This window comes from Sorex fumeus, unplaced genomic scaffold, assembly GCF_029834395.1.
Source record: "Sorex fumeus unplaced genomic scaffold, SorFum_2.1 ptg000007l, whole genome shotgun sequence".
NCBI lineage: Eukaryota > Metazoa > Chordata > Mammalia > Eulipotyphla > Soricidae > Sorex > Sorex fumeus.
In genome coordinates, this window is record NW_026606064.1 from 9,682,245 (window position 1) to 9,708,560 (window position 26,316).

At 38.3% G+C, this 26,316-nt stretch overlaps 1 protein-coding gene across 10 annotated transcripts in view; it reads left to right on the top strand.

Annotated features, from left to right (window-relative positions):
* PHF21A (PHD finger protein 21A) overlaps window positions 1–26,316 on the top strand; it is a 228,275-nt gene that overhangs the window by 55,503 nt on the left and 146,456 nt on the right. For all 10 annotated transcript variants that reach the window (XM_056131927.1, XM_056131937.1, XM_056131945.1 and 7 more), the window contains 2 exons: window positions 1,074–1,106; window positions 2,954–3,019. In XM_056131927.1, the coding sequence (XP_055987902.1) occupies window positions 1,074–1,106; window positions 2,954–3,019 (99 nt within the window). The remainder of the gene's footprint in view (window positions 1–1,073; window positions 1,107–2,953; window positions 3,020–26,316) is intronic.

Genomic DNA, 26,316 nt, shown 5'->3' on the forward strand with positions numbered 1-26,316 from the left:
AGCACTGTCCTTCTCAGGTGAACCCTAGGAGGTAGAATTTCACTTTATTGTTCCTTTACTTACTCTGCAATACTCAGCGTCACTGCTTCACGTGCACATCCTTCCTCCCCTGCAGAAAAGACTGTGGCAAAGTCCAATCTTACACTTGGCTCCTTCTGTGGTAAGAACTAACCAATAGACTTGCAAGTCTATGCCTTACCGTACACAAACCGGCCTGTTTCAGATGATAGCAACTTCTTTCCAGGTCTTGTTAGGGACTTGAGACCAGTATTTTTCAGTCTTTTTCTGACCGTGGCCCCTGTCCAACCTGGTTTTCACCTGTGGGTCCTCCCTGTCCTATGTTCTCTCTCTAGTGTGTCCATCATTTATACAGTTTTCACCTGTGTCCCTTGTAACATTTCATGGGCCCACATGGGCCCCTGGTTGAAAAAAGCTGCTCTGTACAATGACATTTTAAAGGATTGTTTGACTTTTCGAGCTTTTAGCTTATTTTAATTGTATAAAAACTTACCTCCTTTTAAAAATTTAGTTCCTCCCCACCTCTTATCTCCAGATTTGTTAAATGCAGGAGCTTTTCATCTTGAATAGAAAGTGGTAGTTTTGTGGGTTTATTTGCTTTTTTTTTCTCTTAAGTAATGTTATAGTAACCTCTATATAAATCAAGGAGTTTTTGTCCTATTTTGATAGTGGTGTTGCCCATTTATTTTGATTGAATTAAACTCTGCAATTTGGGGCCAAACTATGATTAGCCATAGTGAATTTATATGTGGGCTGGAGCGATAGCACAGCGGTTAGGGCGTTTGCCTTGCATGCAGACGATCTGGGCTGAGCTGGGTTCGATTCCTCTGCCCCTCTCTGAGAGCTTGGCAAGCTACCGAGAGTATCACACCCACATGGCAAAGCATGGCAAGTTACCCGTGACGTATTCAATATGCCAAAAAACAGTAACAACAAGTCTCACAATGGAGACGTTACTGGGCCTGCTCGAACAAATCGATGAACAATGGGAGGACAGTGTGACAGTGTGAATTTATATGTAAAACTGGTAACTCTTTTTCTCTCTTTATTGCCAGAAACTGGTTGCTCAAATGAAGCAGGATCCACAGGTAAGATATTGCTTTTATTCATTTAATTTTAAAATTGAATAATTAAAAATAAAGTGTCTGTAAAATACGAAGATGTATCTTAAGTTTTTAAAACACTCATCTCTAGTGGCAGTAACTGTTGTCTTGATTTTATGTTAATTGCTTTGAAAATTTGCAGGGGGAACTGACAGTGAATTCTCTTTATATAGCTTAAATTTTATTTCTGTAAGCATACAAATTCCAAGTCAGAATTCCTAAGGCTTTCTGTAGTCTTAGAATTATGAACTATGACCTCAAGACACTTATTTTTTACTGTAGTTTCAAATATAGAATATTTAAATGCTTTATCTATGTTCAGTGTAAAAATTTTACAATAGTAAAATTTGTAAAATCTCTCTGACCCGAGAGATAGTATAGGGATTAAGGCCCTGCCTTGAATGTGACTGACCCCAACTCACCCTGGCACCACCCAGTTTCCTGAACATTGCTGGGAGCAAACCCCAAGCATCACCTGGTGTGATTCTAAACCCCAATCCACAAAAAATAAAATAAAAAAGAATGCTTTAAAAATAGTTCTTAAAAAGCATTTAAAAACTCTTCTCTTTGAAAGAGCCCTTTAAAGGGGTTTAGAAATACTACCTTTATAGTAGTCCAGTAAATGTTACCTTTCCTTTAAATTCTCATAGAAGTTTTAAAATATGATATTATAGAAGTTTTAAAATATGATCACAGGGGCTGTAGCAATAGCAGAGCGGGTAGGGCGTTTGCCTTGCATGCGGCCAACCCAGGTTTGATTCCCAGCACCCCAGATGGTCCCCCAAGCACCACCAGGAGTAATTCCTGAGTGCAGAGCCAAGAGTAACCCCTGAGCATCCCCAGGTGTTACCCAAAAATAAAAAATAAAATAAAATATGATCACAGAATACTTGTATATTATAGTTCAGCTTGTTAAACATACTGTACATGCCTCATACGATCTATAGATTCTGAAAACTGGTATTGGTAGCCCACACAACTCCTGTTTTCCAGTTCAGCTACTATAAGAATTATCTTTACTTTGACTTATTTAAAATTTATACTATAAAAAAATACTACCAGGAAGGATGAATGGAAAGAATTGCATGTGAAACAAAAAGAGTAGTCCATCATTGGGTGGTATTCAGTCTAACAGTAAGCTATTCTGTTCCATTCAGCATTTGAAATGTTTAATTTTGGATTATTTTTCTACTTGAGCAAAAGACACGCGTGCTCTGTGTGTCTCCTCTAAAATAGTATTTTTTTTTTTGATTCCTAGAATTTTAGAACGGAGAAAGTGCCCTGGTAGTCAGTGTGTTTATTTGAATGATGTAGTGTTAAGGCAGTTGCAGCACTGACAGCTTTTCAAATCTAGGCTAAAATAACAAGTGTACTCTACTAAATAAGGGAGAGGGCAAATAGGAAGAATCTCTTATCTTTATTGAGAATGCTGTTAAGCATGCAGTGCATCCATACTTATAACTTGCATTTTTCTACTTTTATCTGATTAGTGGAGCTGTAGGTTTTCCGTCAAATAACATATTCTTTTAAAGAATAGCCATATTTTAATAGAAAGAAGTACAATTACAGGATATGATGCTGAAATATAAAACTTCATGTAATTTAGAGCCACTGCAAAGCTGCTGCCCCTGTTCTGATGTTTAGGAGCCTTTTAGTATCTGTGCATTAAGTGGTGATCATAGGACTTCATTTTAATGCATAAAAAAAATTTGATTGACTAAATGCTTAAGGTTGCTTCATCATTTGTAATACAGTATGCATAATAACTTCTTGCTACTATTCTGTTAACAAATGAAATATCTTTCTCACAGATATTTTTTCTTTCCAATCAGAATGCTGATTTAAAGAAACAGCTTCATGAACTCCAAGCCAAAATCACAGCTTTGAGTGAGAAACAGGTAGGGGAAGGTGGGGGGGGAGGGGCACATATTTTTAACATTGTGTTCTAAAGATATATCTGCTTGAGGCTTCTAGGAGAACTGCTATTTTTCCTCATGTGTGAAAATAAGTGTGGGCAGCCAGACTCAGTTTTAATTTTGTTTGAGCCCTGTTTATCTATTTTTATTTTTGGTTGAAATCAGTCTCTAAGAGTCTCCCATGGGTATATGTTACTGGCAAATATCTAAAAGCAACGTGGCAGGCTGCTGTTAACTGTGTTAATTAAACTCCCCTTTACCCAGAGGGGCGAGGGGGGTAAAGAAAGTTAACAGGAGTATGTGATAAGAAATCTTGGAGTTGCAGAATGTTCCTTGTTACTGGTTTTAAAGGCTTGTGGTGACATTTAACTTAATGTACATGGAGAGAATGGTTGTAAATAGATTGCTTTAAATATAGGTCTCTCATCCTGATTACATTTATCATAAGTTTTTGTTATTATTTACAAGGTGTTGACTAATCGTAAGAAACTTCGGTAGATTCTTGTTAGAAGTCATTCTGTATAGGGAAAGAGAAAAACATCCTGCTTTTTTTCCCAAGGATAGCTTGTTAGTGTTTTCTGGAATTGGTTAATGACCTCCATCCACTTCATCAATTTAGGCAGCTCCTGCCACCAGGTGGAGTGTGACAATTGATAGAGTTCTGAGTAAATGTGTATGGTAATCTGACAAAGCATTTGTTTCTTTTCCACCACCATCCCTCTGGTTAAAAGGAGTGATTATCTATCTTGGAGTAGGTGAATGTGTGAAACAAACAGATAAGGTGATTTGCAGTTTATATTTTGTGCTAGTGCCATCTTATTGAAGAATTTTGACTAAATAGTTCTCAGCAGTTGATTTTCATGGTTTTTAAAAAATATTTATTTAGTGAAACAATAGCAGTTAGAGTAATTTATTTCTGGAGATTTTTGATTGTATTTTATTTATGTTTTCATTGAATAAAGGGGAAAATAACTATGAGAACTTGCTGCAATGGAACAGATAAAAATTGTTAGTGTTTCAGAATGGGTTTTTTTTCCGAAGCCGAGTGGACAACTACTTTTTCGACGGCCTGTTTTTGTTTCTCCTCTCCCCATCTTATCTTTTCCAAAGACGAGGTATTTTAGACTAGGGGATTGCCAAACTAAAATTGGGAGGGGATGACAAGGCATGGTGGAGACAATTTGTAAAGAAAACATAAACAGAATTTGTTAGCATGTATTTGGCTCTGAAAGTGATTCATTTCTTTAAAGTCAGATTGATGTGTGTTAGCAAAAGTATTCTAGCTTTAGAATTCTCTTAGTGCTGAGCTTCCTTATAGTTTCAGAGTTAGTTTGACAAGATGCCAATGAATGAGTCACTTTTGCTGAAAATTTCACGTGTCCCAGCAGGGAAAGAAAGTGAGAACTGATTAGTAGAAGAGAGGGTGGGGGGATGTTGCCACAAAGCTAAGGCTGGAATTGGGGAAAATGGAGCACTTTTAAAAATTATATTTATTTGAAGTGTTTGTGAGAACTGATAGAAAGATTTTGTTTATTTCTGAAACCTTTTATTTTTTAACATTTTTTTCTACTAGGGATTCCACTTAATAGAAAGTTACAACCATTTACATTCAGAAAGACATTTCATCACGTGGCAAATTCTGTCACCAGAACAAAGTTTGAATTTTATGTCTTGAATTTTTAAAAAACATGTTTAACATCAGGAAAGTTTAGTACACAAAGAGAACTAGAGTCTGAAACTAAATGCAGTTTGCCTAATTGTTATAACAACTTTTTTTGATAGAACAGATAATATATCATTTTTATGTAGAATAGGGCTTGAACGAAGCACAGCTATAAAGTTCAAAAGCGGTCTTTGGACTTAATTCCACCATGAAATATTGATATATGACTTAAATAGTTGATCGTTCTTTGAACTTAATTCCAACATAAAACATTGATATGTGGCTTAGTTTTACCTTAGAATAAACTTCTAATGCTTTTTAACTTACTTTTTTATTTCACATTCCTGAAAGAATCTTTAGCAAAACCTAACTGATTTTCCTTCAATTTTAATAACTAAAACCTACGGTACCTTACTCACATGACTAATAGATTAACATTAATTTTTTTTTGGAAGGAGAAAATTTTGAAATTAGACAAGTTCAGAGAAAGTCAAGATTCTAGAGTTAACCATTAAATCTTTGTCATATTTACTTCCATTATTTTTTCTATATACATTTTTCTATAATAATTTTCTTTATTTACTTGAGGACTTAACTGTACAAGCATGTATGCTTATATAAACATTTTTTAATGTTAAATAAACATTAAAGGTTGTCACTAATTCTTTTTTTTTCCTTAAATTTTTATTAGTGAAACACCATGAGGTACACTTGTAGACTTACAAATTTTTGTGCTTGGGTTTCAGTTATGCAATGATAGAATACCCATCCCTCCACCAGCAGTCACTAATTCTTAATAGTAAGCATCACTGGTCTTTATTACCGTAATCTTTGATAATTCATTTTATTCCTGGAGACTAATTATTAAATAATATACTCTATTTTGCAAAACATGATCTTTAGTGAGTCTCCTTCACACTTAAAACTCAGTGAATTTGACTGAATTTTCTGTTTGAAGGTTCCAATGCTTTTAAATCTCTACTTGCAGTTTCTAATAAGAAACCTTCCATAGGACACCTGAAGTCAGCCTCTCGACCAACAGGGCTTCAGATTCTAGTTGATGGTTGTAACTCAAAATATCCCCAGGCTGATTGACTAAATAAATTACATGTTGTGTAGCCCAGTGGCTTTCAAGCTGTGGACTGGCACCAGTTTGTGGACTGGCAGTTGAAACACCACATCAGTAGCCGTTAAAAAATCATGGCTTCAAAAAAATACATTTTAATGACAAGAATGTGTTTGTGATATGGGAGAAAAGCGCACCAAACTCTACATGCATTGTGGTTCCATTGTTGGATGTACTGTAAGCATATAAATGTATATAAAAACATGTCAGTATATAAAATGTTGTTGAAAGGTGGTGAAGGCTTGTTTGGTTTTTTGGGTTTTTTTTTTTTTTTGCTTATTTATATGTTCTGAGTTTCTTCAATATTTTAAACCAGAAATAAACAAGAAATACTAATTAAAAAGAATTTTAACAACGAACTCTTCTTAGGAATAATTAGCATTTAAAAATTTGGGGCTGGAGTGATAGCACAGCGGGTAGGGCATTTGCCTTGCATGCGGCCAACCCGGGTTCGATTCCCAGCATCCCATATGATCCCCCGAACACTGCAAGGAGTAATTCCTGAGTGAATGAGCCAGGAGTAACCCACTGGAGTAACATATCACTGGGTGTGACCCAAAAAAGAAAAAAAAAATTTATATGAACCACTCTGGAGCGATAGCACAGCGGGTAGGGCGTTTGCCTTACAGGCGGCCAACATGGCTGACCCGAGTTCGATTCCTCCGCCCCTCTCGGAGAGCCCGGCAAGCTACCGAGAGTATTCGATATGCCAGACACAGTAACAACAAAGTCTCCAATGGAGACGTTACTGGGCCCGCTCGAGCAAATCGACGATCAACGGGAGGGCCTATGAACCACTCTATAATCAGAGGATATTGACTGTTTTATTTATTCATTTATTTATTTAGAGGTTCTTTTGCCATCTCTGGTGGTGATTAGGGCTTAGGGCTCAATAAATGGCGCTCAGGGTTCACTCTTTGAGGTATCAAGAGTCCATATGGGGTGCTGGGGATTGAACCTGAGTCAACCATGTGAAGACTAAGCACCTTGTTCACCGTACTATCTCCCTAAGGATCATTTTTCCCCAATTTTTTAAATTGTTCATAAAAACTTATTCAATATTCAAATACCAATCCCACCTCCCTTACAGCTTCCCACCACCATTATTTAGAATTTTACCACCACCACCCAAGCCTGTCCCAAAAGCAGGTCCTAAATATTTTATTCTGTATTGTTCTTTATGAATAATCCACTAAAAATTATCCAAAAATGTTTCCTTAGTGGAAAGTGTGTGAAGATTATTGTATCTCACCGTGCAACCATTAAGCTCTTGTGTAAAGAAATTACATGTTAACATAATTGTTATAGCCTAGTCCAGTCTTGACTGTTTGAAATACAAGTAGTGCTAAAATGTAGAAGTAACTATTAATTTAACAAGTTTCATTCTCGTTCTGCACTCTTCTACTCTATCTCATTTTTTGTTGTTGTTTTATGTTTGTTTTCAGGCCATATCCAGCAGTGCTCAGGACTTAATCCTGGCTCTGTGTTCAAGGATCACTTCTGGTGGGGCTTGGGGGATCATATGGGGGTGGGGGGATTGAATCTGGGTTGGCCTTAGGCAAGGCAAACTCCCTACTCACTGTACTATGGCTTTAGCCCTTATCCTTCCTCATTTTTGATTCATTAGATGTATCAGGATTTCATATACTTCTTCCACTAGTGACCTCTTTATGAGAAAACTTTTATTTTATTTTGATGTAGACAAAAGCCACAACTGTTGATACAATTCTGCAGTTGAAATTTATTAGATAACAAAGCTGTAACACTGTAGCACTGTTCCTCCCATTGTTCAACAGTTTGCTTGAGTGGGCCCAGTAATGTCTCCATTCTGAGACTTGTTGTTACTGTGTTTGGCATACTGGGTAGCTTGCCAGGCTTTGCCGTGGGGGCGAAATACTCTCGGTAGCTTGTCGGGCTCTCTGAGAGGGGCGGAGGAATAGAACCTGGCTTGGCTGGGCTGGCAGCTTGCAAGGCAAACACCCTACTGCTGTGCTGTCGCTCCAGCCCAAAGCTACAATATTAAAATCGAAAAGTTTCAAAAAATCAGTAATAAATGATTTATTACTGATAAATTGTTACATCAGACCAACAGGTTGTTAAGTTCTTGTTTAAGAGTTTATTAAGTTGTTTGTTGCTGATTGAGCCTTGTGTGTTACTGTTTTTGTTTGTTTGAGTTTAGTTGGCTTCTGTGTTACTTTCACATCTAATTTGGGTGCTGCTAGAGGAATTTCAGTATTGAGGAATTAGAAGGTGACTTCAGGATCTATGGTTTGGACCAATGAATTGACATAATGGCAGTTGTGAGAGGTAGGCATGACTGCTGAAGCTTCTGGAAATGCCGGAGGTAGGGGGAGGCTGACCATCCTGACTCCATGAAACACCGAAGTTTCAGCCTGGCACCGGAGCCCTGAAATTTTTATTCAGAGTTTGGTGTCTCTGCATAGAATATTCATGAAGCCGTGGAGTTCAACTCTCTGTGTGACTGTAGTGGTGGGATGTGGGTGTGGGTGGGGCGGGATGTTCGTGCACACTGGACCTGCCCACCTCCTGAGGGCACCCCAGAATTTTCAGCTGCTGGAACTGGTGTTTCTATGAATTCTAGCTACTTGGCTTGTATCTCCTGGGAAATTTAGTTGGGAATCGGTAGAGCAGAGCCAGTGGGCGAGTCAACACGGTGGTGGCTGTCACTACTGGAGCTTCCAGAGGTAGGAATGGATTGGGCAGAGATGCCTGAGAAATTTTTATGTGACCCTGGGTATATAGATTTTTAAAACAGATATGCAAATAAAACATTTCCTGACAATAAATTATAAGGAAATTTATTTTTTAGTAATCCCACATTCAGGGGGTTGTTTTAAAAACCGGTTTAAAAAAAATAAGCAGCAAAGGTTCTGATATTGGAAATTGAACTTAGTTGCATTTGTACTCTACTTTTATTCATATCTTTCTATCCCAAAGCCTGTGGCTTCTCCCCGTAGTGATTCAAACTTGAACCACGGTAGTTGCATCTTAGATTCCCAGTCCTGAAATAGCTGGCCACCCCGCTTCCATTTACCTAGCACTCTCCTGGCCAGGCTTCAGGCCACAGCTTAATTGTTAACTTCCTCAGAGGAGATATCCCTAAAACCCGTTTCTGTGGTAGAAATCTGCTCTTTCTATTACAATCTCCCTTGGAACTCTTCAGTTTTTTCTTCATAGTTCTGCCCTTTAGGATTTAGGTTAAGTGTGATTGAAAACTCAAAAACGAAAGTGGCCTAAACAAGGTAGAATTTTTCATGGAGAAAGCTCTGTGGGTGGATGAGGGATGGTGGTAGGTGCGTAGACTTAGGGGAACCGTAGCTCCTCCTGTTTTTGTTGCTCTGCCATTCTCAGCATGAAGCTTCCACATCATGTTCCAAAATAGCTGCTCCATCTGGTAAGGATGGGAGAGCAACAAAGAGCAAATGCCCTTTATTTTTAAGTTTCACGTACCACTTCCAGTTCAGTGCTGTTGGTCAAAACTCCATCATTTAACCGCAGCTAGGAGCAGAGAAGGCTGGGGAGTGTAGTCTATTTCAGATATAATTTAAAATATTGTGGTACTGAGTAAGAAGAGAAATAAATATTGGGATAATGAACTATTTCTACCACAATAATGTATTACAGTTTTTAATTTATATATACTGAGTTTTTTAAAAAAAAATCTTTCTGGGCTAGACAATAGTACAGGGATTAAGGCACTTGTCTCGCACATGGCTAACTGGGTGGATCACTGGCACCACATGAGGTTCCTCCAAGCACCTCCACAGGTAAGCCCCCAGCACCACCAGGTGTGGCTTCAAACCCAAATAATTAAAAAATAAATTCTTGCTAGACTTAAAAGTCAGGGAATAAAGTTGTCTTATTTGTTTCTTTATTCTGAGTATGTACTTTATTCTGAGTATTTGCTTCTTTATTCCAAGAATAGTACCTATTATAATACTTAACATACTGTTGGGCACAAAAAAGTATTTATATTTCTTATTTGTTTTTTCATTTTTCTTGTTTGTTTTTTGGGGAATCACACTTGCTGTGTTCAGGGCTTATTCTTGCCCAGGGATCACTCCTGGCAGGCTTGGGGTGTTGGGGATCACACCTGGGTTGTACATGTGCAAGGTGCAAGGCAAGAGCTTAACCCACCACACTGTCTCTCTGACCTTAGCATTTGTATTCTTTTATTTATTTATTTATTTATTTATTTATGGCTGGGAAGCACACCCAGTAGTTCTCAAGTCTTATTCCTGGCTCTGCACTCAGGAATCACTCCTGGTGATGCTTGGGAGACTGTATCAGATGCCAGGGACCAAACCCAGGTCGAACCTGGGGATAGAACCTCCTACCTTTGTGGAAGGCAAACTCTCTACACTCTGCTATCTCTCCAGCCCCTTGCATTTATTCTTAAATGAATTATTTTTCCTGTAATAATTTCACTAGTAATGTTTTCTTAGCTTCCTTTTTGTGTTTTTTAACCTTTCAACATATAAGTATTATAAACATTTCTAATTTTTCTAGTGTTCTTTAAGAACATGATTTTTAAATTGGAAATATTTACTGGTCTGGCTGTACCATAATTTAAGTATTCTGTTATGTGATGATAGTATGTTCTCACTTTTTTTTTTTTGCTCTTTCAAATAATGCTATGTAAAAACATCATTGGACATGAATCTGTTGTTTCTTTAGAAAAAGTTCTTAGGTGTGAGGTTATTGGGTGATTGATCAGTCATTGCCATAACAGTTCTCTGTAACAAATTGGTGATTTATCGAGTGACTTATACTACTGTGTTTATTTTCACACTGGATTAACGAGCTCCCTGGGGTTCTCCTGATCTAGGCTGGGCTTGGCTAGGCACCTCTACTTCAGTTTGTGTGTTGGCTGGGACTGTCTCCAGGCTGCGTTTTGGGATAGACCTACTCTAAATGTGTTTGTTTTGAAACTGAGCATGAAATAGCTACCTGGGACATACTTATTTCATGGTTTGTCAGCAGAGTGTAAGAATCAGGCTAAACTGCTATACCACATTTTAAGTATCTGGCTAGCATCAAGTCTTCTGACATATCTTTAGCCTAAAAAAGTTATGCGGTCTAGTTTTTCAAAGTTGCATAACAAAAGGTATGGAAGTATAATTTTATAGCAGAATATGAGAGTTAAGGTTAATAACCTCTCTATTACACTATGCCAAGGGATATAATATAATTTTTTAAGTCTTTTCAGAAAAGGATTGATTTTACAGCATATATAAAAGTAATTATCTTTCCACAGAAATATATTGTGCTGCAGGGATAAAACATTTCACCTATTTGGAAGATCTGATGCTTATGTGGAGGTTTATTTTTCATGTCATTTTTTTGTTTGGGTTTTTTTTTTTAGTGTGAGTGTGGGGCTCACACTTAGAGATGCTCAGGAGTTACTCTTGGCTCTGTGTTCTGGAATTACTCCTGGTGATACTCAGGGGAACCATATGGAATGCCAGGGATCTAACCTGGGCCTGGCATGTACAAAGCAAGCACTTTACTTACTTGTTAGCCTAGCATGCTATTTCTTCATGATACAAATAGTCTGTTATTTTCCAGAGTTCACTTTGGTTTTCTTTCACCCCAGCACTTTTTTATGTTGTTTGTGATTTGGGTTCTACACCCAAATCTGTCTGTGCTCAGGGGCCCCTTCAGTGTCAGGGCCCAAACTCTGTCCTCTTGCATGCAAATTGCGTTTACCAGTCTTTGGAGGTATGTCTCTGGCCCCTCCAAGTTTTCTTAATACTTTCAATTTTGTTTATCTTGGGGGCCAAACCCAGCAGTGCTCAGGGATTACTTCTAGAGGGACCATATGTGGTACAGGGGTTGTTGAATTTTGGTTGACTGCATGCAAGGCAATTGCCCTGCCCACTGTACTATCTCTCCAGTCCCTTCCTCAGTGCTTTTTTAAAGAGAAATAGAATCCTTCAGTCTTTGCTACTGGATTGCTTTTCTTGACTCTGCATTTATTTATTTTTTCCCCCACCCCTGCTGACTCTGCATTTAAAACTTGTAGCCTCTACTCTTTATATATTGCTGGGCCTAATTTAAAATGAACTTCTTTTCTGGTTGCCACTTATGAAACCATTTTCAGTTTTAAATCTGAACATATTTTAGTAAAATGGATTCTGAAGCCTTTGGGAAAGAAGTTTCTGTTCCTACCTTAACTAATTATGGTTCTGATACATAGAAGAACATAATTTAAACCAAGTAGGTGACTTGAGCAGTGGACTCTGTGTGGATAAGCGGATTCACTGGGAGTTTGGTTCTATTCCTAATTGTAACAGGCTTTTGATAGATACTATTGAATAATTAATAGGTCTGTTTCCTTATTTTTGGGATATTTGGATAATATCTATTATCTGCTCAAAGTAAATGAACAAATATCTGTTGAATATGCTGAGTATTCTTGGGAAAAAGAAAATGGGAGGAATCAACCTCCCGAACTTCAAACTGTACTACAAAGAGGTAAATTTTATTTAAGTGGAAATTGTTGCCTTTAGTCTTGGTTAACTGCTCATATGTTACTTCTTCATCTTATATGTAAAGCATCACTTTTTTAGAAGTTTAGAACATTTCACATTTAATTCACGTGAATAATTGTAATTTCATAATTATGAAATTCTTGTAGTTTTGTTTTCATAATTCTTAAACTGAGAGATGAACAAAGGTGACTTAGACATGATTATATATTAATCAGTCTCATATTCAAGACTAAAATCCTGATGTACCTTTCATTCAATTTTATTAGTCCGCTATTTTCTTAAATTATTTTATAGACTTTATCAGATCTTTTTGCAATAAGACATTAGGCACAATAATTACACTGCCTTTAGGCTTCATTGCCTTGAAGTCTAATAAGTAAATTAGTTCTTGTAGCCTTATATTGGTAACCTGAAACATGACACTCTCTACCCTCTGATACCAATAACTATAGAACATTATTCTCTCATTTACAGTGACCTAATAGAATTGGCATCACATTTGAATTTACTTTTTCTTTATTTGGGGGCACTCCTGGAAGTGCTCAGAGTTTACTCCTGGCTCGGCGCTCAGGGGTCACTACTGACAGTGCTAGGGGGTTCATATCAGGTTCTGGGGATTGAACCCAGATCAGCCTCCTGCAAGGCAAATGCCATAGATACTGTATTATTGCTCCAGTCGTTCTTTTTTTTTTTTAATTAATTTTATTGATTCACCGTGAGATAGTTACAAGCTTTCATGTTTGGGTTACAATCACACAATGATCAAACACCCATCCCTCCACCAGTGCACATTCCCCACCACCAATATCCCCGGTATACCCCCCTTTCCCACCCTCCCCCTGCCTCCATGGCAGACATGATTTCCCATACCTTTCTCTACTTTTGGGCATTATGGTTTGCATACAGACCCTGAGAGGTTATCATGTTTGGTCCTTTATCTATTTTCTGCACACATCTCCCATCCCGACCGATTCCTCCAGCCATCTTTTTCTTAGTGATCCCTTCTCTATTCCAGCTGTCTTTTCCCCTTTGCTCATGAGGCAGGCTTCCAGTTATGGAGCAATCTGTCTGTCCCGTGTGTCTACTGTCCTTAGGAGTCAGCTTCATGTTACATTGTTTTATTCTCCACAAATGAGTGCAGTCTTTCTATGTCTGTCTCTCTCTCTCTGACTCATTTCACTTAACATGATACTCTCCATGTCTATCCATTTATAAGCAAAGTTCATGACTTCATCTCTCCTGACAGCTACATAGTATTCCATTGTGTAGATGTACCAAAGTTTCTTTAACCACTCATCTGTTATTGGGCACTTGGGTTGTTTCCAGATTTTGGCTATTCTGAACAGTGCTGCAATGAATGTATAGGTACAGATGTCATTTCTACTGTGCTTTTTTGCATCCTCAGGATATATTCCCAGAAGTGGTATTGCGAGGTCATATGGAAGCTCAATTTCTAGTTTTTGAAGACCTGTCCATATTGTTTTCCAGAAAGGCTGGACTAGTGGGCATTTCCACCAGCAGTGAAAGAGTGTCCCTTTTCCCCCACATCCACACCAGCACTGGTTGCTTTTGTTCTTTTGAGTGTGTGCCAGTCTCTGTGGTGTGAGATGATATCTCATTGTTGTTTTGATTTGCATCTCCCTGATGGCTAGCGATGTGGAGCATTTTTTCATGTGCCTTTTGGCCATTTCTATTTTTTTTTTTTGAGGAAACTTCTGTTCATTTCTTCTCCCCATTTTCTGATGGGGTTGGAGGTTTTCTTTCTTGTACAATTCTACTAGTGTCTTGTATATCCTGGATATTAATCCCTTATCAGGTGGGTATTGGGTAAATATTCTTTCCCTTTCTGCAGGCTCTTTCTGTATGTTGGTCACTGTTTTCTTTTGAAGTGCTGAAGCTTCTTGGTTTGATGTGGTCCCATTTGTTTATGTTTGCTTCCACTTGCATGGTCAGTGCTGTTTCATCCTTAAAGATGTTTTTAGCTTCAATGTCGTGGAGAGTTCTGCCTACATTTTCCTCTATGTACCTTATGGATTCATGTCTGATATTGAGGTCTTTAATCCACTGTGATCTGACTTTTTGTGCCTGGCATTCGATAGAGGTCAGAGTTCATTTTTTTGCAGGTAGCTATCCAGTTTTCCCAGCACCACTTGTTGAAGAGGCTTTCCTTGTTCCACTTCACATTTCTTGCTCCTTTGTCAAAGATTAAGTGGTCAAATATTTGGGGATCAGTGACAGAATATTCGTCTCTGTTCCATTGATATACAGGTCTGTTTCTAGTCCGGTACCATGCTGTCTTAATTACTACTGCTTTGTAGTACAGTTTGAAGTTGGGGAGGGTGATGCCACCCATCTTCTTTTTCCCAAAAATTGTTTTAGCTATTCATGGTGGTTTATTGTTCCAAATGAATTTCAGGAGTGTTTTATCTATTTCTTTGAAAAATGTCATGGGTATCCTGATAGGGACCACATTGAATTTTATAGTGCTTTGGGCAGTCAGTCTTTTTTTAAAGAGATACTTAAATTATCATAGGAATCTGACCTTATATTTTGGAGTTCCCTAGGATTTGTTTTACTTTCTTCCTGTGCAATATTTATGTGAAGCCATTGGTTTGTTGAATTAGGATTGGCATCACATTTGTGCACATAAGATATTGATGACACTTTTGTATATTTAGGACATCAGATCATTCACTTGCATGAAATTCAGAAAATGCTAGATTTTGCACTTCTCCTGGAAAAATTCTGTTGACTTATATAGAGCAGACTGAGGCAAATGGAAGGCTCAGAATTACTACCAAGAACATGAAAGTGCTGAAGATTATGAGGTTGGAGGCCTATGATATGGCTGTGCTTCCCAGTGCATTTTATTAATTAGAACAACAACAGCAACAACTGATATTCTTACGGGACGTTATCTATTGCCAATATTTGTATCTAAGTGATATTGTATGTTATTCAACTGAATAGAGAGAGGAAAGCAAGTTAGTGACATAAAGCTATTGCAACATTCTATCTTGCTGAATAAAGCTAGAGCATTTGTCTTTGTTTGTTTGCTTATCATAATTATTTCGGTGCTGGTAAGTGAAGTGACTTTTAAAATTAATTTGAAATTTTAAGTCTTTATCATTAGGTATTACCCGTCTTGACACCAGACTGCTGGAATCTACTGGGTTTTGTTTGCTTTCTGTTTTTGATTTCTGTTTTTACTCATCTCTTAATGGAGAGTAGTTGCTTCAAAATGAAGAGACTACAGGGGTTTTGGGACACACTTTGCATGTAGACAAAGCCAGTTTAACTCTCGAGCATCACCAGCTGCAGCCCTGGAGGCTCCCTAAGCACCCACTGATGAGGCCCTGGAGGCCCTGAGCCCACCAGGGTGACTTGCTAAGAGGGACTCTTAGCCTTCTGAACACAACTTGGAGGGCACCTCCTTCATTCCCAGTCCAGTCAGGGAACTGGGAGATAGCACAGGTACTAGATGCCTTACATTCATCTCACCAGGGCTTATGCCCCTAGCACTTTTATGCCCCACCCTACTCCAGCACCACTGGGCCTAGCCCTGGAGGCCCCCAAGAATCTCTAAGGGATTGGCCCCTTGGGCCTTCTAATTACTGCTTGGGAGTCCCTTTCTCAAAAATAAGAAATAAAAAGGAAAAGAAAATGAAAAGGAAATCTCATCAAAGCATATGGTTTTTGAATCTTTCTCTAATCCTGTGTTGATTCTAATTCTTCACATTGATATTTTGGAAAACACTAGTTTTTGGTGATAGGTAGTATGAATGACAAGTACTTTGCAGGGCTATAGCCAGCATAATTCTGATACCATGTTTTCACCACGTCATCAGTACATTAATTTTGTGCTTTAAAATTACCTACACTTTCCGATTTATTCTCTCCTCCTTAGAGTCAGTGCCCCGCTTAATCCTTACACAAGTAATTTTTTAAATATAATTTTTAAAAATAATTCCAAGATCATGATTTAGCTGTTGATTCTACATCCATTTATTGAGAGTTTTCTCTGGTGGGAGGCATGATACTAGCCCTGTGGAGGATACAGATAATGCCAGTCTTAAAAGTGTAAACTTCTCTGTGGCTGGTCATCACCTAAAGATGCTCAAACACATTAACCCTGTCATCTTTGAGCAGCTCATTCACAGAGGCTCCCACATATCCATTATTGCTGTATATATCTCAGTTCCCTGATATTAACTTTCTATTTTTTTAATCTTTTTTTCTTTTGGATCACACCTGGCTATGCTCAGGACTTACTCCTGATTCTGTTACAGGGATCACCCCTGGCGGGGCTCAAGGTACCATATGTGGTGTCCAAGATCAAACTTGAGTCAGCCACATGCAGGGCAAGTGCCTTACTCACTGAAATCTTTCTCTCTCTGACCCTTCAACTTTACTTACTGGACTTTTAATTTATTTATTTTTATTGAAGTACTCTGATTTTAAAAAAATCATTGTTTTACACATACAATACTGCAGCACCAACCCCACTACCAGTGTCAACTTCCTTCCACCAGTGTCCTCAGGGTCCTTTCTATAGCCTGACCTCCCCCCCCCCCCCCCCACAACCCTTCCCTCTTGACAGGCAGCTTTTGAAGTTCGGTTGTTAAAGTTTGAGTCTCATGATTTCAGTGTTGTACTTTTTTTTTTTAATTTTTTTTTTTTTTAATTTTTGGGTCACACCCGGCGATGCTCAGGGGTTACTCCTAGCTCATACACTCAGGAATCACTCCTGGCGGTGCTCGGGGGACCATGTGGGATGCTGGGAATCGAACCTGTGTTGGCCATGTTGTCTGCGTGCAAGGCAAACACCCTACCCGCTGTGCTATCGCTCCAGCCCCCAGTGTTGTACTTTTTAAGGACTGTGCCTTTGAACATGCCTTTCTCTGCAGCTGGAATTATCTTTCTTTTTTTCTAGTTCAATTCCTGCTTAACCCTTGAAAGTCCAATTTAAGCAAAGATCCTTTAGAAAGATTTTATTAACTTCCTTTGACTCTTTCTCTCCAGGCAGAACTAGGCCCCTTATTCTGTGTCCCCATGGGTTTGTTGTTTTGTTTTGTTTTGCTTTTGCTTACCTCTTTTATTTTTAGCCCTTGTAATAATTTGTAAGTTCCTCGAGGACAGTGCTGTGTCTTGCTCTTTCTTGTTCTTGTTTTCTTAAAGTAAAACACAGATTTTATTTGGAGGTTTTGAGGAAGGGAGCAGAGGGGGAGAAAGAGTAACGTGCTCAAGAGAGAAAGCGGGTTTCTCAAAGGCAGAGAGAGTTCCGGTATACATCCCAGCATTAGATATTTTAATGTATATGCTTTGAAAAAGCTAATAGTCTAGTAAGGTGGCCAAGGATGTCCACAATAAAATACCATTGAAAGAAGATTCCCGTTCACATAGTTCAATTTCCTTATCTTGGGAAAGATATTCTCATTATTGTTTCCTATTTGGATGCTTTAAGAATGCTCAGTAACATTATTAACTCTCTTTCAATTCAGAATAGAACTGGCTTTATCTTAGTTTCAGAAAGGGGAAACTTTTATTGTAAAGTAAACTAGTAAATGAATCTGGAGCCAGCAATCTGGAAACCTGATGCATTAAGAAACTGTTTCCTCTGTGGCATTGCTACATCACTTATCTTACTCTGTTGAGCCTGCTTTTAAGTCCTTTTTAGGCTTCCCCTAGCCTTATAAAAATGTTTTTCTGTCTCTCCCTGTAAACAACAACAAAGTTTCTTCCTTTGTCTCATAACTTGCCAAGAGAACAGTTGCCTGGTCCCTTTCCTTCCTTTTGGTATTAAGTTTCTGTTTGGTGCTGCTTTTTCTTTACTTTCTAGGCCTTTATCAGTCCCCCTAAAATCAGTTTCTACTTTTTTCTTAACATATTACTACCAAGTTTAAAGGAAGAAAAATCCAGACATCATCTTACTTGATTTAACTGTAGTATTTCCTAATTAATGAATTTATTTTCCCCTGAAGTTTTCTTCCTTCTGTGAATCAGGAACTTATTTTTCATTCCTTTCCAGGTTCTCCTTTTAGTTCTTTGAATTCACTTGTTCCATTTCCATCTCAGGCAATTATTCATTAGCCTATCCTTTAAAAAATTAATATTCTGGGGGCTGGAGAGATAGTACAGTGAGTAAGGCACTTGCCTTGCATATGCTGTATCTGGGTTTGATTCCAGTATCCCTTATTGTCACCCAGGCACCACCGGGAATAATCTCTGAGTTCAGACCCAGGAGTAAGCTCTTAGCACTGCCAGGTGTGGCCCAGAAATCAAACAAAAATTAATATTCTATGGTGTTTTATGTTTGTCTTTTTATCTTGCTTCACTCTTGTCCCAACCCTCGTGACATCCTATCTTAAGCTTCACTGAATGACACTGATTTCCAGCTTGTTATTTTCTCACTGCCTCTCTTTACTGAGTCCCAGACAGATGTGCATTAATACAAGATACCCCAGAGTTCCATAACCTTCAAACAGACTCCTGAACTACCCCCATCAAATTTCCCTCTTCCTTTTACTTTTTGGTTAATGATACCTTATCAATCTAGTGGCCAAGCAAAAATAACAAAGTCCCATTTATTCAGAATCCTCATTATTGTTCATGCCCTCCATCTTTTCCTTGATAGTAACATACAGTTTCTATCACTGTTGATCCAAACTGTTCCTTTTTATCAGCAAGATCCAAAATACGATATTTGTATGTTGCTTTCCATGTAAAGATTCTTCAGTAGTTTCCCTTTTCTTATACTCTAGGGGAAAAATCCAGGTTCTTTTCATAACTCAGAAGACCCTTCATTTATTCTTTCAAGCCTGTCTCGGTCTCCATTGAACTTGCACAAAACTATATGCTCCAGCTTGTCAAATACTCATATTTTATTGGCTATGCTTTGTTGTTTCTTCAGCTAGGATGAGTTTTCCTATTCTTCTTTGTGGAAATCTAAGGTCACCTTCCCCCTTCGATAAACCTGAGTTACTTACAGGGCATATATTACAGAAATTATAAGAAAATTTGAAAACATCTTTGAATATAACAAGGTAGATTATAAGTAATACATAAATAAGAGTTAACTCTGTATACTTCTTATGGAATACCATGTAGCTGTTGGCTAATTGAAAGAGTGAGTGGAGGGCCAAAAAAGCAAATTCTAAAATATATACAAAGTGATTGATTGGAGGGGGGAGGGTACATCTGGCTATACTTATGGCTTCTCCTGGCTCTGTGCTCAGGGATCACTCCTGGGACTCAAGAAACCTTCTGTGGTGCTGGAGATCAAACCTGGGCTAGCCTTGTACAAGGCAAGTGCTTTTCCTGCTGTACTATGGTAACAGTGCTTACCTCTTAGAAATGGGCATTCTGTTAAAATATAACAGTAGGGTGCACACCTTGCATACACACAACTGGGTTTGATCTCTACACCACATGGTCCCCCTGAGCATACTGGTGCATCTCTTGGAGGCACCCAGTATGACAGTGTGGCCCTGATAGTCCCTGGCACCACAGGGCACAAGCAGCATCACATGCTTGGACCCGTGCATTAAACTGCGGGCCCAATTCGCCAAGAATTGCTGGTGGGACCACTGGGCCTCCTGAACACTGCTTGGGAGACCCTCCCCTCCAAAAAAAAATTAAGTGGGATGTCTTTGAAACAAAGAGGTCTTGATGGTTTGTTTAATAATGTCTTCTCATACCTGCATTATTCAGGAAAGCCAGATTTATCAAAAACCCGGTGGGTTTAGGGCTTTTGGCTTTTTTAAGTTTGGGGCTGGAGTGATAGTACAGCAGGGATGGCACTTGCCTTATACATGCCTCTGCTGGATTTGATCTCCTACACCTCATTTGGTTCCCCTAAGCCCTACCAGGAGTGATTGTTGAACACAGAATCAGGAGTAACCCCTGAGCATTACCAGGCGTGGCCCAAAAGCCAAAATAAAATAAGATACTGAATTCTATAGAGGCTGTGAAGATCGCTTCAAGTAGTCTAGCATATAGCCAGCATATGTGAAGTCCTGAGTTCTAACCCTTGGCATCGTGGCCCCACCCTCACCCCAGCACTGCTCAGGTGTCCCTATAGGCCCCTTAGCATGGCTGTCATGAACATTGTACACTGGACTCAGCTTCACTGGGACCCCTGTCCCTGGGCACTGTTGGGCATGTCCCCTATGAAAAAAGAAAAAAAAAGTTGAATGCTGCAAATGACAAGCCAAATCATGGGTTCCTCCATTTCTTTTCCCAATAGATTAGGGCGAGAGAACAAGACAGGACAAAGAAGTTTACGTTTGAACCAATATCTTAATGTGTTGATGGTAATATGAGAAATAATGCAAAATTATCTCTGTGGAAAACATACTCCTAAAAGATGATTTATGCCAAATTCAGGAAGTAAATGTTTATGTATTAGCCTGGATTGACTAACCTCTCTGAGGATGAGCTATCTGAAAATCACAAAGTAATTAGTTTCTGTTGGTCAAGTGCTGATCTTTCCTTTGCTCTGAAAAATCTTCAGTTAGTATGCTTACTGTGATACTCTTACTCCCATTCCATCACCTTTTAAAAGACCCTCCTTCATTTGCTAAAACTTATGACGTCATCATGACCAAGAACAACACCACAGATTGAGATCAGTATCCTTGTGAACAGTGGTGAAGAGTCTTTGGCACTTTGGTGGTGATGGAAGTATAATAATTTACTAAAAGCATAAACATGAATACTTTAAGAACCATGTTACCATAATAACAGTAGAAATTTATTTTGGGTAATTTTGGGTGGGGCTCGGGACATACTCCTGGTTCTGCATTCAGGGATCACTCCTCCCAGGCTTGGGAAAATATGGGGTGCCAGGGATCAAATCTGGATAAACTGTGTGCAAGGCAAGTTCCCTACCCACTGTGCTAACACTCCAGCCCCATAGAATAATTTTTAAGCCATTAGTGAATTTAAGATAAATTTACAGGTAAAGATTGAGATTAGTTCTGAACTTAATTCTGTTTATGAGTAGTAAATTGTTGTTGCTAATCTCTTTCATGTAATGTTTTTGCCATGTAATACAGTAATTGCAAAGCAACGGTAGCTTTCTTTCTTTTTTTTTTTTTTTTTTTTTTTTTTGCTTTTCAGGTCACACCCGCAAATGCTCAGGGGTTACTTACTTATTCCTGGCTCTGCACCCAGGAATTACTCCTGGTGGAGCTCGGGGGATCATATGGGATGCCAGGGATTGAACCCGGGTCAGCCATGTGGAAAGCTAACACTCTACCCGCTGTGCTATCGCTCCAGCCCAACACTAACTTTCTTGTGGTGTCAAAAGCACAGATAAACTTTTCCTGTAAAGTTTATCTGTGCTTCTGAAGAAAAATGATTTAGTGAAATAGTAGAGTGTGTTGATAACACACGATGTTTGTTTTTCCGAGTGTGTTTCTCACTTTTAGATCCTGGAACTTGGTCATTGTGAATTTGAGACAAATTTACAGAAGATTTTGAGTTAGTCCACCACTACTGTCATTTAATTAAGAGTGAAGTAATGAGATTACTCCTCCATTTTTTTCTATTAGACGTATATTATTTGGCAGTTCACCTTTTTCATGAAATGTTTATTTGACTTTTTTTTAACCTGAAGTAAAATCTCCCAGACTAATGCCTAAAATCCCTAGCTAAAGTCAAGGTATTAGACAAAAAAATAACATTTGGAAGCCATTTATACTTCTGTCATAAAAACTTCTAAAGACACATACTTTTCTTACTCTGGTTTCTGTTTGTCCTAGATATGAGTTCATCAGATGAAAGTGTTTGCAAGTTATCAGAAGTACTGCCCTTGAGCCTCATCTGCTGCTAATAGCTGCTAATATATATAATTCTTTGTAAATTTTTAGTATCCCTTTTTTCTGACTTCCCTTTTCCCATTTTACTTGCCTTCTTTATAGGTCTAAAGAGATTTATAGCCGTTATTCCTGAAGATAAATTGATTAGTTCTTCAAAGATGAAAAACCTAGTGTGATTTCCTAGAGCAGGGATTGGCAAACTATGGCCTACCATCTGATTTTATAAATAAAGTTATTGGAACAAAATGTTTCCAAAGTGTTTGTACCATTTTATATATTCATCAGCATTATGTGAAATTACTCTGTAGCCTTACCATTTTTTTTTTTTTTTTGGTGAGGGTGGTCTATACCCAGTCTTGGTACCAAATGGGGTAAGAGAGCTTGAACTCAGATCAGGCATGTATGCACAAGGCAAGCACTTTATTAGATGTATTATCTCTCCAACTCCACCATTTATTATTAAATATAAAAATAATAGCCAAGAATCCTACTTATTTAAGGAAACATGAAGGGCAAAATGGATTCAGAGAATTGAAAGGGACAAATCAAGGTAACTACAAATTTAGATCCTCAGATCAGAAAGAGAAAATATTGCATATGTTAAATAAGAAACAAGATACTAGAACAAAGAATCAATTGGAAAACTAGTAATATTGATAATTAAATTTTTTCTTATATTTTCAATAGTAAATTAATGTAAGGGAATTTCTTCAAACTGATGGGCATTCCAAATTAATTTGGTTTAGTTCATGTCTAACACATGTTGAAAAAGACCTGGAAATTGTGAACAAGCCTGGGATTCAGATGGCATCTGACTTCTTAGCAGCTATGGTAGAATCATTGTAGTAATGCTTTTGAATTTTTGGAAAAATGGTAATTTTTAATGTAGACTGCTCAATCCAACACAACTTTTGAATCAAGTCTGAAGGTAGAGCAGTCCTCTAGGCTGGGGAGATCACTCCGTTGGCTGAGGGTGTGCTTCCATGAGGGCATCCTGGGTCCAGTCCTGCACATGTGTGATCCCGCAAGCACTGCTGGGAGTCACCCCTTAGCATTGTGACATGGTCTCCAAGCAAAACAAAAAAATGTCAGTCACAAAATTTGCCTTCTTTGCTTTCAGTTCTTGAGCTTACTGGAGGATAGTCTGCATCAAAACAAGAAAAGAAGCCAATAATGACACACATGGATTCAGAAAGCAATCCAATATGAAATAGACATGATGAAGAAAATTCCACTTGATGAAGGAAAAACCTAGATGACTTTGGATGACAAGTTTAGGCAACAGCTACTTTAGGTTGGACGGGTGAATAGAGGACTCTGGGTAATATGTAGTCAAAAATAGAACAATAGGCAAGATGTTATAAGTAATTAATTTGAGATGTTTTATAGCTTCTTTAGGGAGAGAATACAGAAGAATTAATTTTAGGAATGTTGAAAACTGAGCAGGCATTTTTAAATTTTACTGCCAGGAAAAACAGATCATTGTATAAGAAAATAAAAGTTGTGACCAGGGAGAGAGCTCAGAGTGCTGGACTGCATGCCTGGCATATAGGGGCCCCCAGGTTCTATCTTGAGTACCACATAGCCTTCCTAGCACCGTTCAGTGTAGCGTTGGTGGCCCCTAGTGCTACTGTGGAAGCTCCTAAAAACAACAAAAAAGGGAAATGTAATTGCAGTGTACATTAACTAGCAATTGGTTATTTACGTAAGTCTGCTGCTATAAATCTTAAATGTGAATTTAAAGAAAAATTGTGAAATAGTAATAGGAGTAGAGGGTGAGAGGAGGGAAGGTAGTAGATTAACCAACTTTCAATTATCTGCAGTCTTAAGAATTCAGTAGTAGGAAATTAAAAAAAAATTTTAAAAAGAATTTACTAGGAAATGATTAACATGACAAATCAAGATATCACTATAATATATACTCAAGAAAGAAAACACCTGAAGAAATCTCAAAAAAGAGTTGAAAGTCATTTCCTGATAGAAACAGGACTAGAGAGTTGGAGAGGGTTGGTAAAAAGGCTTGTTTTATTTTAAGCCTTGTATGATCACCTGGGGGCTCCTTTTGGCAATTCTCAGCCAACTGGCTGACTGGCAGTTCAGTGCAAGGACCCTGCAGTGCTGATATTATTGGGGCCTCCAGGGCCAAAATGGTGGTGCTCAGGGGATAATGTGGTTCAGGAATTGAACTGCTTGCAAGGCAAGTACTCTAAACCCCTGAACTGGGGAAAGAGCTAGCCCCATTAAATATTGTAGTCTGTGTGCTCTGACTTTTGTTTTCTAGTTATTGATAGCATATAGTATTGGTTTTTATTTTTATCATTAGTTTACAAACAGTATGAGTTTTGGAGCTGTAGCTAATACCTTGATAAGTGTGTAGGAGTCATCAAAGTTCTGGTAGTGTCCCATCATCAGAAAGCCCCCACTACCCATTTCTGCTCACCTACCTCACTGTTCTTTTCCTCCCTAGTAACCACTGTGGTTTTCTTGAGTCTGGGAGTTCTGTGTGTTTTGCCATTTCATTTGCTTTATGGGTTTTTCAAAACTGTGTGTGTGTGTGCATGTGCACATGTGCACACGTATGTGCACATAAACAGAAGTCTGGGCTTATCACTAGTCTAGGATGGTCTGAGGATGGTCTGTCTTTGTGAGATCACCCTGGAGTCTTAAAGCACACATGACTGACTAATGTCTTATGTTACATATTCTGCTTAGGCCACCTTTATTTTTTATTCTCCCTTTATTTGTTTAGAGGGGTGTGTGTGCGTGTGTGTGTGTTTGCGTGCGTGCAATACAGTGACAGTGACTCTGAAATTTGGTTACGATATTTCTTTGGGGTCTACAAAATAAGCAGATGTGTCCAACTAAGGCAGATGTATCCTTTATTATTGATTGATAAACTCTTTCGAGTGGAGAATAGATTCAGACTCTTTAATAATAATAATAATAATACATAATACATAAGCCATATTTCTATATTACGAGGTCAGGGAGATAACACTATGGGTAAGGTGTTTGTCTTGCATGTATTTGGCTTGGGTTCAATCCCTCGAATCACATTTGGTCCTTTTAGTCCTGCCAACAGTGATCCCTGAATTCAGAGCCAGGAGTAAGCCCTAAGCATTGCCAGTGTTGCACACTCCACCCCCTCCCCCAAATACTATTCATATGTTTATGGCTCCAGATAATATAATGTCCCTTCTACCATTAAACTGGTTAGAGCATCCTCCTGCTTTTTGAAAGTAAAAGCCTCTTATTTAGTATGATATGGTGAGTTATTCCAGGAACACTAGTACCATTACTTTATATGAACAATACTTTAGCATTCTCAGATCCAAAGGTAACTTACCAAGTCATTAGAACCTTGTACATTCAGATAGTAGGGGAAATGTGTACCGTCTGATGCCATAAAGTCCAGAAACTAAGTAAACTCCACGAGATTGGGAAATTTTTACTCATTTTGGTTTTTTGTTAGTAAATGTATATTTAAGCCTATCCACACTAAGTTTGGCCTTTTATAAGTAATATGAACATGTAAATAACTACAATAAATTTGAAGTCAGAGTATGTATAGTTCTCAGGAAATTTTTAGAGGGGCGTTATGGAGGGCCTCCCCTATGAAACGAGCTGATATCTAAGTAGAGTATTGAGTTAGGAGTAGGGATTTGCTAGGTGGACAAAGACCTTCCGGGCAAAAAAGAACAGCATGTGCTAGGGCATAGCAATAGGACACAGCAGGGCATATTCAGAGAACTGCAAGTAATTTGGACTGCTAGAGCAGAGATTGTCAGGGGAAGATTAGAGGAACGGCTTGTAGAGTTTGAAAACAAGCCCTTGTTATTGTTTTCATTAATGCCAAACACTGAAATATTAATAATAGCCAAAATTATATAGCAGTTACTATTTGCCAAACACTTGAGTTTTAAATACCCTAGTTCATTTTCTCCTCACAGTTCCGCTGAGAAAGATAACTATCATCCTCACTTTATAGATGAGAGGTTAAGTCATGTTCTCAAGGTCACAGAGACCTGAAGTGGTAGAGCCAGATAAAAATCACATGTGACTCCAGACTGTTTTGCATTTCAAATAACATCAAAGAAGGCTCTTTTTATATTTATTTAAAGAGGGGAATGGGTTCTCCTGGTTGAGAAGCACTA